Raw genomic sequence first — 12,451 nt, forward strand, 5'->3', positions numbered from 1 at the left:
AAACTTTTTCCATATGCCATATGAGAGGTGCTAATGGGACAAAGCTAAAACACACTAAGGACAGAGTTCTCCTTTACGCTGTTTAGTGAGCCTTTAAATCTTGATTAGGAAACCTAAGCAAATGATTGATCCCACTCTGTAATCTATTGTCAAGAAATGTTTTGATGTTCTTTTTAAAATTTTAAATAAATGTTTTCTTTTACTTTGGGAGAAGGTATTAACAATTCCCAGGCTTTGCCAAACCTTGGAAAAATAGTTGAGATTCAGTTCAGTTGACTATAATGTGGGTGCATCTGCCCTAATTATCTTTCATACGTACATATTTACAGTAAATCCAGTTCCTTTGTTAGCAGAGAATACAATGACCCTTCCATACTAAGGCAGACTAATCATTCTGACTACAATAAACAAAACTTGTGTTGAACATATGTGTTTATTCTTTAAATTAAAAATCCATGTTTTCCTTTTTATTTGTTTTTTATTTTTTTGTATTACAAACTACTAACGTGTCATGTTTAACCCTTTCTACTCCTCCCCCTTTAATTAGGAAAGTTTGCTTATAGAGAATAGAGAAAATGAGTTCTGTATAAACAAACCACTGCTTTCTCAGCTGTAGGTTATGTTTTTACAGATAAGAAGTGGATTATACCAGGGGTTTATCTGTGGACTGGCAATTATTACCTTTTCTTCCTCCCACAATTGTTCTGAAGGACCGGGAAATGCAAATAGTTTGTTTTTTACTGTCTGCCCCATTTAGGACATAACTAATGAAACCAGTAGGGAAACAAATGTTCATCACAAGCCCTAAGCATTGAACTCATAAACACAATGTCTTACTGCCAAGGATTTGGCACAGCTCTTACTAAAGTAAAACTATACTCTCTCTTGTACTTTGTTTGCCCTTGCCTTGTTCATATAAAAATAGGGCATTATTAAATAGGCAAATCAATTTCCCATTTTTGCTTTACACACGTTAGTAGCAGTTGCAATGCAGTTTTGACTGATGTGTTTAACATTTACTGACACAGAACAGCAGCCTCAGTACTTAGAAGGTATTGTGTCTGTTCTTGTCTACGGGATTTATGTTAAACATGACAACTCCTTTACAACTATGCAGAAAATTTTTATCCAAGTTATATAGCAAATCGTACCATATATTGTCCATTTAATAGAAATTAGACTGATCTAAATCAGACTTATTGGGGCTTTGGTATGTTAGATGGTTAAATTGCGGTCTCTCAGGGACAACAACTGGGCCCTGACCCACCAGTGGCCACTTTATGGTAAAGCTTGGTGCCATCCAATTTTGTTGTGATGCTAGATTATTATGTTAGTCAAACAGGTCTTAGGAGACCTGGGGCAAGCTAGGGGCCATAAATATCTTTTGGAGGGCAACATCCCACCCACAAGGTTCCAGTTGGTCCTGTTGTGGCTAATTGGAAGTACATTAATTGTGCAAGCTTGTTAGAATACCAAAACAACACTTGTTGTATTGTCCAGTGACACTTGCTGTAAGCAGCATCTTCCCCATTGGCTGGAAAGGGAAGCCGCTCAATGAAGTATGGAACATTTTGCTTTCAACAGTTTTCCCTGTGAGAACCACAGCAATTAAAACACACATGCACCACTGCCCTTATACTCCATTGCCAATTCGATAACCACTGTAATGGTTTTTATGTCTAATATTGTAATGTTTTGCACAGCTCAGTTATTATGCTCACCAGTTAGTTCTGACTTCAAGCACAGTATTTCTGCTGTTAGGAGGAGTCCAGGAAATGCATGACTTGTAGTAACAAAATATGGTATAAATTGTAGGCCAATGTTTATAAGACTTTTTATCAATATTGTATATATGACAATAAAATAATTGTACATGACATTGTACATTGGCTGAATTGGTGATCATTTGAGAATGGAGAAGTAGAGGCGTGACAGTTTTGGTATTTTGGGAGCAGGAATGGAATACGACTTTTGGGATGGCTGGAATAGAGGGAGATGTTGACTGCTACGCTGGGGTCAGAACTTGCACTGTGTATGTGCATAAAGCTCCGGTATGGCTTCATCTTCATATGTAGTATGGTGCGCCAAGTAGAAACATAATGATATGGAACTCAGGACAGCATAAACTGCATTTGTATGGAAATGTACAAGGCAAATTGGGCAATACTAGTCAACAGGACAACACTGACCTGGAAAATCATGACAAAGTTACAATTAAGTCTACAGTGTCTACAAACATTTATCTTTAGCTACACTGCTCTTCTGCCACTTAGCCTCTGTAAAGAATTTGCTTCAGTAAATGCCAAGTATGAGGAGCAATGTGTCCACTTAGGCCTTACTGAATTTACAGGCGAGCGTCAGCCTGAGAACCCTGCAGCAGATTTGTTTAACAAAGGGTTGATTGCCTTTTTATTTTAGTTATAAAATACACAGTTACTGGTATCAATGAATATTGCAGTGTGTTGATTCTGGGATTAGGTAAATGCTTCAATTGAGAATTATGGAAATGACAGCTTGTTCTTTCTGATGTGACCTTTTTGTTGGCTTGTTAAGTGCATTAATAACACAGTAATCACCACATCCTGGTGGCAGGATGCTTGACAGTAACAGGTATTTGGGCAGGCTGGGAGAACACACGGGATCTGGGAGTGGGCAGATTTAGGGAATAATATACAGAATTGAAGGGAGGAGGTGCAGCACATGAGGAAGGCGACATAAAGAACTGTTTCAATAAAGGTAACTAATAGTAATGTTAATTACTTGTTTGTGCAAATAAAATAGATTAGATAATGGAATAGTGCCAATGGCTAATGTACTCTATACAGGTATTGGATCTCTTACCTGGAATACAGAAAGCTGGTTATCCAGAAAGCTCCAAATTCCAAGAAGTCCATTTTAAACAAATAATTCTAATTGTTTCCTTTTTCTCTGTAATAATAAGACAGTACCTTGTGCTTGATCCTATCTAAGCTGCATGAATCCATATTGGTGGCAAAACCGTCCTATTGGGTTTGTTTAGATTATTTTTAGCAGACAAGGTAGGGATTACGGAAAAAGCCCAGGTCCCAAGCTTTTGAATAACAAACCCTATACCTGTACAAAGTTTTTAAGACACTGAATTCAGGCCTCAAAGCTTAGCTAGTAAAGCTGGCCATACACAGGCTAATATTAGCTGGACCTCTGGAGCACCTTATTGGCTTTTGTATAGGGACATTTGTGTATACTGAGTGCAAGACTTATTTGTGCATAAAAATTATTTTTGAGGAATGGCATTGGTAGAGTCCTATGCTAGTATATTTTGCCAAAGCACTGTAAATCTGTGTTAGTACTGAATGTCATCCATTGCGTGGTCCTAATTATCATTAGCATTAGGTCTTGCCATGATGTGACAGAGTACTCGGTGTCTTGGAAAGGCCATGATGAAGGAAGGAGTCAATATTTGTTATGCAAAAAGTGTTTTTCCTGGAATCCAGTCCTGATTCATGTCCTGCCCAGCTTAACTTTCTGTTTACATGAAAAATTAATAACCATCTCTACTTTACAACATTCTCACTGCCCAGCTAACATACTGGCTTTGTGTTGTGCTCTGTGCCTCCCTGTTACACTGCTACTTTCACTAAAAATGGTTAAGAAAATTCATTAAACCCCAGGATCCTATTCTTGCCACAGATCTACAGTGTGGTCAGTGATTTTATTTTGTGATTCTGCTGGTATTCAGCACTGTATGAAGCTGATCCTTTTGTTTCATCCATGCCCCTTTATAAAGATAATCCACATAGTATATGGGTCATTAATAAGTGGTTTATTATGAGAGTCAAAATATAATTGAGTGACACATGCTGCACAAAGCCATGAGGTTTCAGATTAGTGATGACTTTGGATGTGCTGCCATAGCATCTCCTGAATAGTAACCTTCCTTATTCCCTGCATGTTCAGAGAGCTTTTCTGTGTTCTTTGTGGCTTCTCTTCCTTACTTATAAAATGCTGGCAGGCCTACCATCTTTTTAAATGTATTCCTTCTCTGGCTCCATAAACATATTGCCGTCAGACCTTGGCCACACAATATTTTGGTGAGGTTTTTTAGAGAGTAAACAAGTTTATTTACTGAAATCAACTGTTTATTTAAAGGAAAGGAAATTAACACTAAGAACGCAAAGCTTTCATTAATTCCCAACGAAATGGGATTCCTACCCGCTTGGATCATCTGCATAGAATTTCCACTATCCAGTAACTCAGTCAGAACAACATGGTACAATTCAGCAGGTATGTACTACTCTAGGCCCCAGGGTCTTTAGCTGGTTAAGTATTCATTTTACCCTCAATTAAGAACAAGTAATTCAGATCTATTAATGTTATGGTTAAGCAGAAGTGTACATAGTTAATGCTAGAAGAGCTCCTAAAATACTGAGGCGTTAAAGATCCAGTCATGCAATTCTAATACCCCCTCTTCCCCCAGCCTCCATCTTCTTTGAGCTGGACATAGTGAGATGTGCAAGAAGCCTGTTGGGCCGTTGCACAATAAAACATGCTCAACTATCTGGTTCCAGCTGTTTGTATAAAGCAAATGACAGTGCTACAAAGTGCTGAAGCAAAGGCGTAGAATTACTATCATTAATAATTATACTTTTCAAAGAACGTCTTTAGAATGAATACTTGGAGACATAGATTGTGACAGAGAAGATGTGTTTTCCAGGGAAACTCTGTGAGGAAGTTTCTGCCATTTCCACATCTACCTGTATCTCTGCAGGACCACTGACTGTTTTGTTAAGGACAAGCTCCCAGCGGTGTCGGCCTGCTTGGCGTACGTCCAGTCCGCGACCTTTTCCTCTGGTAATGGTGAAACGCTGGCTGTCTCCCAGTGAGCGTGGGGCTGACATGGTGAACAATACCCTGGGGGCAGGAAGCTGGGACTGCAAGGCAATGTAGTGGAAGGAGATGGAATGAGGGGCTTCTAGGCAACTCTTGCTTCCCATGAGGCAAGGGGACTTTTCACACTGTCTGCATAGAAACAAATTGCTTAGCACACACACTGAAAAAAACTGGCATTATTCAACTTCTGGGGGTATATTTATAAAGGTGTATAAATGAAAAAAGAAAAATGTAAAAAAACAATTAGGTGTATTATATCCACTTTAGTTATTTGTATGTAAAACTGTTTTTGCTCCCATTTACCTTAGTAACCAGCAAGGGCATTTCTATGCCTAATGCCAGCTGAGGTGGCAGACCTCATGCCGTCTCCCTTTTCAGTTCCTGACCTTATCAGTTATGTTCTCAGCACTAAAAGAACCGTGTTTCTGATTTCAAAAAAAGTTCAGCTCTTAAAGTTACTGGGGCCAGCATTTTGCCACATTAGGTAATCTGGTACACACTATAGAAATTGTTTCTTTTTTTTTTTTTCCATCTGGCCCAAAATGTACTGAGCATTCTCTGGCCCACCCTCACAACCACTAGACAGAATTTGATGTTACAGGAGTTGCCTTTGGAAGAAATAAGAAAGAGTTGAGAGAAATAGTGTTTGGATGGAGCCACCAGGAGATCCTCTGGTACTATGGCATGTCAGGTCACACTGATCATTTCATTTACTGTGAAACTTCTTTCAGTGCCTGGGATAAGCCTGTTTATTCTTGTTAGTATGTTTTCCAGTTCTATAAACCTAGACAGTGTCAGACTAGGGACCCTTGGGCCCACCAGCCACCTGAGCTCAAGGGCCCCCACCATCTCTGGCTGGCTGACCTCTGCTATCATCAGCAAACCTGTCCCTATTGCACCAATGGTATTCGCCCGGCCCTAAGCACATGCAAACCTTTTGGATGTATACATTCGTGTTGACTTTTGTGACAGGAGCAAGGGTGATGGGGCCAACCAGGATTTCTATTGGTACTAAAGTTGCCACCTGACGAGTGTATTTGTCAGTAAATTTGTCATCACCAGTTGGTGCCCCAAATTCCTGCTCGCAGGTCAGCCCTTTGCTGTACAGAAGCCCTATATATCCTGCTCCGTCCCTTGATGTCATTGCTGCATGTTTTTCGGTCGTTGTGTCATAACTCCACCCATTTTACATCATAACTCCACCCCTCCCCACTCCATCTCCTCTCCGCCATACCCTGGCTGGTATTATTCCTAGTGGAGGGTGGCAACCATACCTGGTACCCTGGTGAGCCAGTTGGACCATGAAGCTAGAGCTACCAGAGAAAAGGGGGCTGAATACTAATGCTTCATGACATCTTCTGATGAAAAGCTCATTTTTGTTTCTAAAATACCTTGTTACCTACAGCTTCAAATATAGCCCTGTTCTTCTAGCTTCTAGTTTTTACTTTTGTTTTTCTACTTGCCTTGCTACTTAGAATTTTACTGCCTACCCCTAATAAGGTTGATTTTAAGGTGAACTTTAAAGGGGCATATTTTAAGTGATATATAGCTGCTTAAGGTCAGAAGCTGTCCTATTCCTTAAGGGGAGAAGGGTAAATAAAGGATGTATTTAGTAGTGCTGCCTTTACAATGCATTTAAGGATAACAGGCATGGTAGGAAAGAATATAGCAACCACAATATTCAATATCAAAGTAAATCCTACCTATGCTGAATATATTTCATCTACTCCTGTCTGACCCAAATCTGTCAGTCTGAAAACTATACGAGTACAGATAAAATAGAGCATACTCACTGGACTGATGTTTTGACGTAACTGGTGTTCTGTTTAGGTTTTGGACACTCTGGCTGGACACAAGTGAATCCCCCATATAAATTTACACACAGACTCCCTCCTGGGCAGGAATTCTGCTCTGAGCTGCATTCATCAGTATCTGAAAGTAAAGAGAATAAAGGTCAGTAAAGGTTCTTCATACAAAAGTTTAGCCTTCTAGCACATTAATGGCATGATGTTCTTACCCTGACAGGTGTTGAGGTGAGGGTCCAGCACATAGCCTTCTGGGCAGATGCAGTAGTAAGAACCTGCAGTGTTTATGCATTCATGCACACAGATCTTTGCCTCGGCATTTCTCTGAAACATACTGCATTCATCTACATCTGTAAGTATAGCAGGAAAATCAGGAATGGCCTCCTAATTTCAAACAAATAATATTTTGCACACAATTTAAATACGTTTATATTTTGGAGGATTTGGGATAAGAAGTTACTGGGCAGGCCCACAGCCATCCCCATGAGCAAGGAGTTTACTGTATGTGTCACATTAGTGGTCAGTTTTTTGTCATTTTTGACCTTGTGATTGTCCCCTGCTCTACTTATTTCCTCGCTTCGCCAAATAAATTACCTTACTAAATTACCTTGGCAAAGAGCTCCAGGCTGGATCAGGTACCCAGGTTCACAGGTACAGTGCTGAGTACCTTGGAATGAAGAACACTTTGCTGGCTGTAGAAAGGATGTGTTGGTTACTGATGCCAACTCTCCTGGAGATAAAGGTATATGTTAAAGTGGATCATAAGTAGGAATATTCCTTTTTTATATAAATTAAGACTTATTTAAGGTGAGCCCATTCCCTCTATGGAGGGCTGAATGCAAACATAAAATTCCTATATAGCCAAACCTGTACTGGTTAGTGAGATGGTGGGCTAGGGTGTCCGTGATACAATTACTACTATTTATTATGGATCCATTATATGCATTTCACATCCCGGGAACATTGGAGTTAGCTGATTAAAGTCTTTTTTGGGGGGGGGATTAAGGGGAGTGCATGTACATGCCTGTGTGGAAGGTGCCTTTTTGGTTTTTGTTATTATCTCATTAGGAGACTGTAAGATACCCTTATTGTTAAACTTCTGGGGACCATCCAGGCAGCCATACATGGGCTGATCAGACATGTTCTCCAAACGGACTACGAACGTATTAAGAACCACACACACAGACATTTTTTGTTCCAATTATTTGGGCAAAGGGCTTAAACAACCCCTAGTACATGGCTATAGGTCTAGATCATATTATTGGTACATGTATAGCCAGATTAAATTTGAAATCACAGGGATGCCCCAGTCAGAAAGTGTATATACAAATAGCCAATGATTTTGTGTCTGTGTACAATTCGTTTTAGTATTGGAAAGTACCTATATATATATATCATAGCAGAATTATGTGTCATTTCAGCAGATCAACATTCTGTTTAAAGGCGAAGACAAATGAGGCACTTAGACTAATGAGCACACTGCACGTGGCGCGTGATTGGTCGTGCTGATTTAGCTACCATAGGTTAATATATAAGTCACATGACTAACTAGTTGCTGTTACCAAGTTTTTTGAAAGTTGCAGCGATTAATTGTCCCATGTGTCTTCGTGTGGTAGAGTTCTGTGGCAGAGCAGAGAGTCTGAGGGCAGTTTAATGGAAAGTTTACCTTTAAAACGCACTTTAGCAGGACACAGACAATGCTAAGGCAAATGGTTTTTATTTCATATTCATTGTGGGAACAGTATGTTAAGGGGGTTTTGCAGCTCTGTTTTGGCATTTGAAATGATACCTAGTTCCTAAGGTGAGTTGCTCTAGCTACTGGGCAGTGGTTGAATTCAAAACTGGAGGACAAAGTAGGTAAAAAATATAAGTTCACAATGTGACTTTTTGCTGCTTGGATCTCTACCCCAGCAATCAAAAACATTTTAAATTCCGTGTTGCAGGGTAGTAAAAAAGTAAAAATAACGATAAATTGTATGTTTTTTTTAGTGCATGTAGAAAAAAATCATGGGTTGTGCAGGAACCCTGACATTTATTCCTGTCCAGTAAACCATATGAACCATTTAGTACACGGCTTTTATTGGGCAAGTGTGGTTATAAAAATTAAAGCAAACTTCCCTTTAAAATATCTACTGCTTCTTTTATGCTTCTACTTTACATATCATATATTACTAGATTGATTCTCAATAGCAATATTAATATTTGCATTAATACGTCCAGGGCTAACTGTGGCCCCTCTCAGGGAAATTAAACTTGTGGCAAGTCAAAGTCACATCAGTGGACGCCATTTCTGAAGCTGTGATTGGGCACTATTCCACCTGTACCAAGTTGGGTTCTGTAGGTCAATGGATGCAGTTTCTGATTGCATTTGATTTTATATGCCAGCAATATTCTGACTCTACTTGCACAAAGTGCTTATTGTGAAACTAGAGATAGAAACTAGAGCCATGTTATGAAAACAACCTTAATCATCAGCTTAACCACTCGCATAACCTCTAACCTGTACAGAGTGCAGGCTCCCCACTCCATGTCTGGTTCTTCTGGCAAGTTCTGGTTTCAGATCCAACTAGGCGATATCCATGATCACACAAAAAGTGGAGCTCGTGCCCTACCTTTAACTTCCCACCCAGGATTCGACCATGACGAGGGGTTTTTAAACGAGGGCAATTCTCTGAAAAAAAAAATCCATCCCAAAGGGATATCTGTCAATTACTGTCAAACAGCTTATCAATGTATTTGGCATAATTTGGTTGGTGGAACAAGGGTTCTGTAAAGGCGTAGCTTGATTACGGGAGATGCCATTGCTGGTGGAGTTAGGATGCCTGTATCTAACCCTTTATTACAGGGTTTATTAACCTTTTTCTCAGGTGAAAATAGTATGTGACCTAAGAACTGGTTTAGAGTTAATTATCAACTTTGTTTTATTTATTGGTCTCTGTTGAAGCAAGAGAGTCTTTGATACTGAGCCCAAAAAGCAAAGAGACCAGTATTTTATTTCTGACACACAGCTCCTACCTTTGGTCTCTCCTTTCAGAAGTTGATCTTTCAGTTGTGTAAGTCTCTGATGCAGAGCTCTCAGCCCCCTCAGGTACGATGTTTCATGCTCAGTAAGCAACTTCTGGACTTGGCGCAGAACTTTTATAGCCTCTTGCTGCTCTGAACAAGACTGAAGATACAGATTTTTAAGAAAGGACTTTCTCAAGTGCCAAAAAAAGATGTAAGAACTGTTTTCTCCTAATACCATTCCCTTCATCTCCTAATATCTTCTGTCACTGCAGAATTAATTTTAATATGGGTGATTACTTAGAGAGTAAAAAGGAGAAGAGTATGTAGGTGTGTGATTGCACAAATGAGAAGGAGATGTTGTAGAGTATATGAGCTGGAGGAGTCAATAACATCATTCGGAAATAAAATCATGGGAAGAAATATCAGAATTTTCTGAGGAGTAGAAAAAAGATAAGGAATCCATTTAAAGTCCCATGTCTACTTTTCTTTCATACTTATTCATTTTCTACTTATTCCATGGACTGAAGAGATTGACTGGTGGCCTCCAAGTTATTTTGTGTCCCCTGTGCGGTTACAATGTGGTATGTCTCAAAATGAACAGTCCATGGTGGGAGACAGAAGAAATGTTGGAGTAAGGGAAGAAAATAGGAGAAACAGAAAAGGATAAGAGTGTAGGTACCAAGTAAAGAGAATGTGAGAGTAAAAGAAGTAGGGTGTATTAATAATGGTTGCCTTCTTCACTGGTGAATTGTCCTGGCAACTCTATCCAATGTCTATATGTTTGGTTGTTGTTGTATTTAAAAGCAAAATATATACTTGGGAAAAATAATAATGGTTCCCTGACAGCCATTCAAGGATGCTTCCATAGTTTTTGTGACAGCAAAGATAGTCAGAGGATTCAGCTGACTGTGCAATATAGACAGTTTAAAAGTTAAGCGAATAACAGCTGCATCATTTTCATTAGCAGATCAGTAGGGTCTCTCAAATGGTATCTAGAATTTCAGCAAATGTACTATAATATATAACATAATTTATGAACAATAATTTATATCCCTCCTTCATGCAGAACATTGCAGTGTCCAAGGCAGAAGCCTTATCTGTCTAGTCCTGCTGAGCCTTCCTCAAACCAACCAAACACCTGTGGTATGAACTGGAATGCTGTGAACCAAGCCTGATCCCCAACATCAGTACCCAACGTCACTATTGCTCTTGTGGCTGAATGGAAGCAAATCTCACCAACAAGGTTCCAAAATGTATAGGAAAGCCTCCCCAGAACAGAACAGTAGAGGTTGTTATAGCCACAAAAGGAAGACCTATTTAATATTAATACGCTTGGTTTAGGAATGAGATGTTGGAACCAACAGCAATGTGAGACTTTTACCAGATGTAGCAATACAATATTTTGTCTCTACAATAATATATTTGAGATATTAGTAACTTGTATATTTTCTTAGCATTGTATAAAGCAGTATAAATCAGTTAGATCTATATAAGAGGTTGGCAGCACAAATTATCTGTACATATACCCTACAGCAGTATACCGGTATAGCTACACAGAAATATGTATACCTTATCAGTTATATGCCTGTTCTGCAGAAATAAATAAGGTGTGCCATGGTCACTTCCACAAAAGAATGTATTACTTTATACTTGCTCCTTAGTCTCTAAGCTCCAACTTGACAGTCTGTAATTGTTGGTGTCACTCACCTGGCCATTGCAGAACCACAGCAGGTGGAGTAAGAGGTTCAGCAGCAGGATGGGCTTCATAGCTTAATGACGTTGCACCTGAAAAGTGGCCATTCAATCTGGTTATGTGCCGCTCATTGGCTGCTTGTACAAAGAAAGTATGGATACTCGCTTATTTGGATCTCAGCACTAATTCTTACCTTGCAAAAATAATCTAAACCTCCAACAACAGGAACTTTACTGTATCTCAATTCACTTAGTTTGCAGCAGATTATTAAAAATTTGGTAATTGTATTGTTATCTATAAATGGTAACTTGTCTTTAGGACATGACTGTAAAATCCAGCATGGGGCATTCTCACAGACCCCTTAGATTTAATAGCAGAGAAGCACTTCAAGAGCACCTCATGTTGGTCTCACTGCGCACCTATAGCATCAGTGTCCATGGGATACAGGCACAGACAATCATCCACTGCATATTGCTGCTTAAAATTCTCCCAGGATGAATATATAACTTTTCAGTAAGTACCTTTTATGCTTCAAGCAATATCCAAATGCAAATTTAAGAACAGTACAGAATACTATATAAATTATAGCTATAAACTATAAAACTTTAAACAGAAACCTGCATTATATATATATATATATATATAAGAGCTTAGATAGACTCTGTGACTCAGATTTGAACACTTACTTTATGTATGTTTGCTTGCCAATGCTTCTCCTGGTTTTCTGGTTTGATATAAAGTCCCGCAGCAAACAGGAGGCTGCATTATATGCTGTGTGCCCCTTTTCTCCTTATGCTGGGCCTGTTACCTCAGCATTCCTCCAGGCGGAGTCACTTTCAGGGAGAGTAAACATTGGGAGGGGGAGTAATGAGAAGTGTTGCTGCATCCAAACACTATCTTTGTCCCATTAGTACACTACAGAGCATCACACCCCTTCATACACCCATCATACCCAGGGCATAAAATATCTGATTTTAATATGCATGTTCTGTTTGCATGGAGGCTAAATAGACTTTGCCTTATGGAGTTTACTTTCAGTGCAACTATCACATTTGCCAGCTTGCCGTTAAAAAGGCAT

The 12,451-nt window shown here is 39.3% G+C and overlaps 2 protein-coding genes across 5 annotated transcripts in view; one reads left to right on the plus strand and one right to left on the minus strand.

Annotated features, from left to right (window-relative positions):
• Positions 1-1,884, plus strand: part of pdpr (pyruvate dehydrogenase phosphatase regulatory subunit) — a 35,443-nt gene extending 33,559 nt beyond the window's left edge. For all 4 annotated transcript variants that reach the window (XM_002931663.5, XM_004914052.4, XM_018093362.2 and 1 more), the window contains one exon: positions 28-1,884. The gene's annotated coding sequence lies outside the window, so the exon portion shown is untranslated. The remainder of the gene's footprint in view (positions 1-27) is intronic.
• A 1,903-nt stretch (positions 1,885-3,787) lies between these two features.
• Positions 3,788-12,173, minus strand: LOC116410412 (fibulin-7-like). Its single transcript, XM_031900830.1, has 8 exons — positions 12,060-12,173; positions 11,388-11,465; positions 9,690-9,840; positions 9,175-9,345; positions 7,282-7,404; positions 6,887-7,024; positions 6,663-6,801; positions 3,788-4,998 (listed from the first exon to the last, which is right to left on the minus strand). Exons 2-8 carry the CDS (start codon positions 11,445-11,447, stop codon positions 4,641-4,643), a joined length of 1,140 nt encoding a protein of 379 aa, XP_031756690.1. The 5' UTR covers positions 11,448-11,465; positions 12,060-12,173; the 3' UTR covers positions 3,788-4,640.
• Positions 12,174-12,451: the final 278 nt, after the last annotated feature.

Source organism: Xenopus tropicalis, chromosome 4 (assembly GCF_000004195.4).
Source record: "Xenopus tropicalis strain Nigerian chromosome 4, UCB_Xtro_10.0, whole genome shotgun sequence".
Taxonomy (NCBI): domain Eukaryota; kingdom Metazoa; phylum Chordata; class Amphibia; order Anura; family Pipidae; genus Xenopus; species Xenopus tropicalis.

What these genes read in the sequence shown, in the direction of transcription:
- LOC116410412 (XM_031900830.1), bottom strand. Translation starts at nt 11,447, where the DNA reads ATGAAGCCCATCCTGCTGCTGAACCTCTTACTCCACCTGCTGTGGTTC. An exon ending in TCTGAAAGGAGAGACCAAAG is followed by an intron (nt 9,346 to 9,689) that starts GTAGGAGCTGTG and finishes TTTTTTTTTCAG; the next exon opens with AGAATTGCCCTCGTTTAAAA. An exon ending in TACGTCAAAACATCAGTCCA is followed by an intron (nt 4,999 to 6,662) that starts GTGAGTATGCTC and finishes GTTTCTATGCAG; the next exon opens with ACAGTGTGAAAAGTCCCCTT.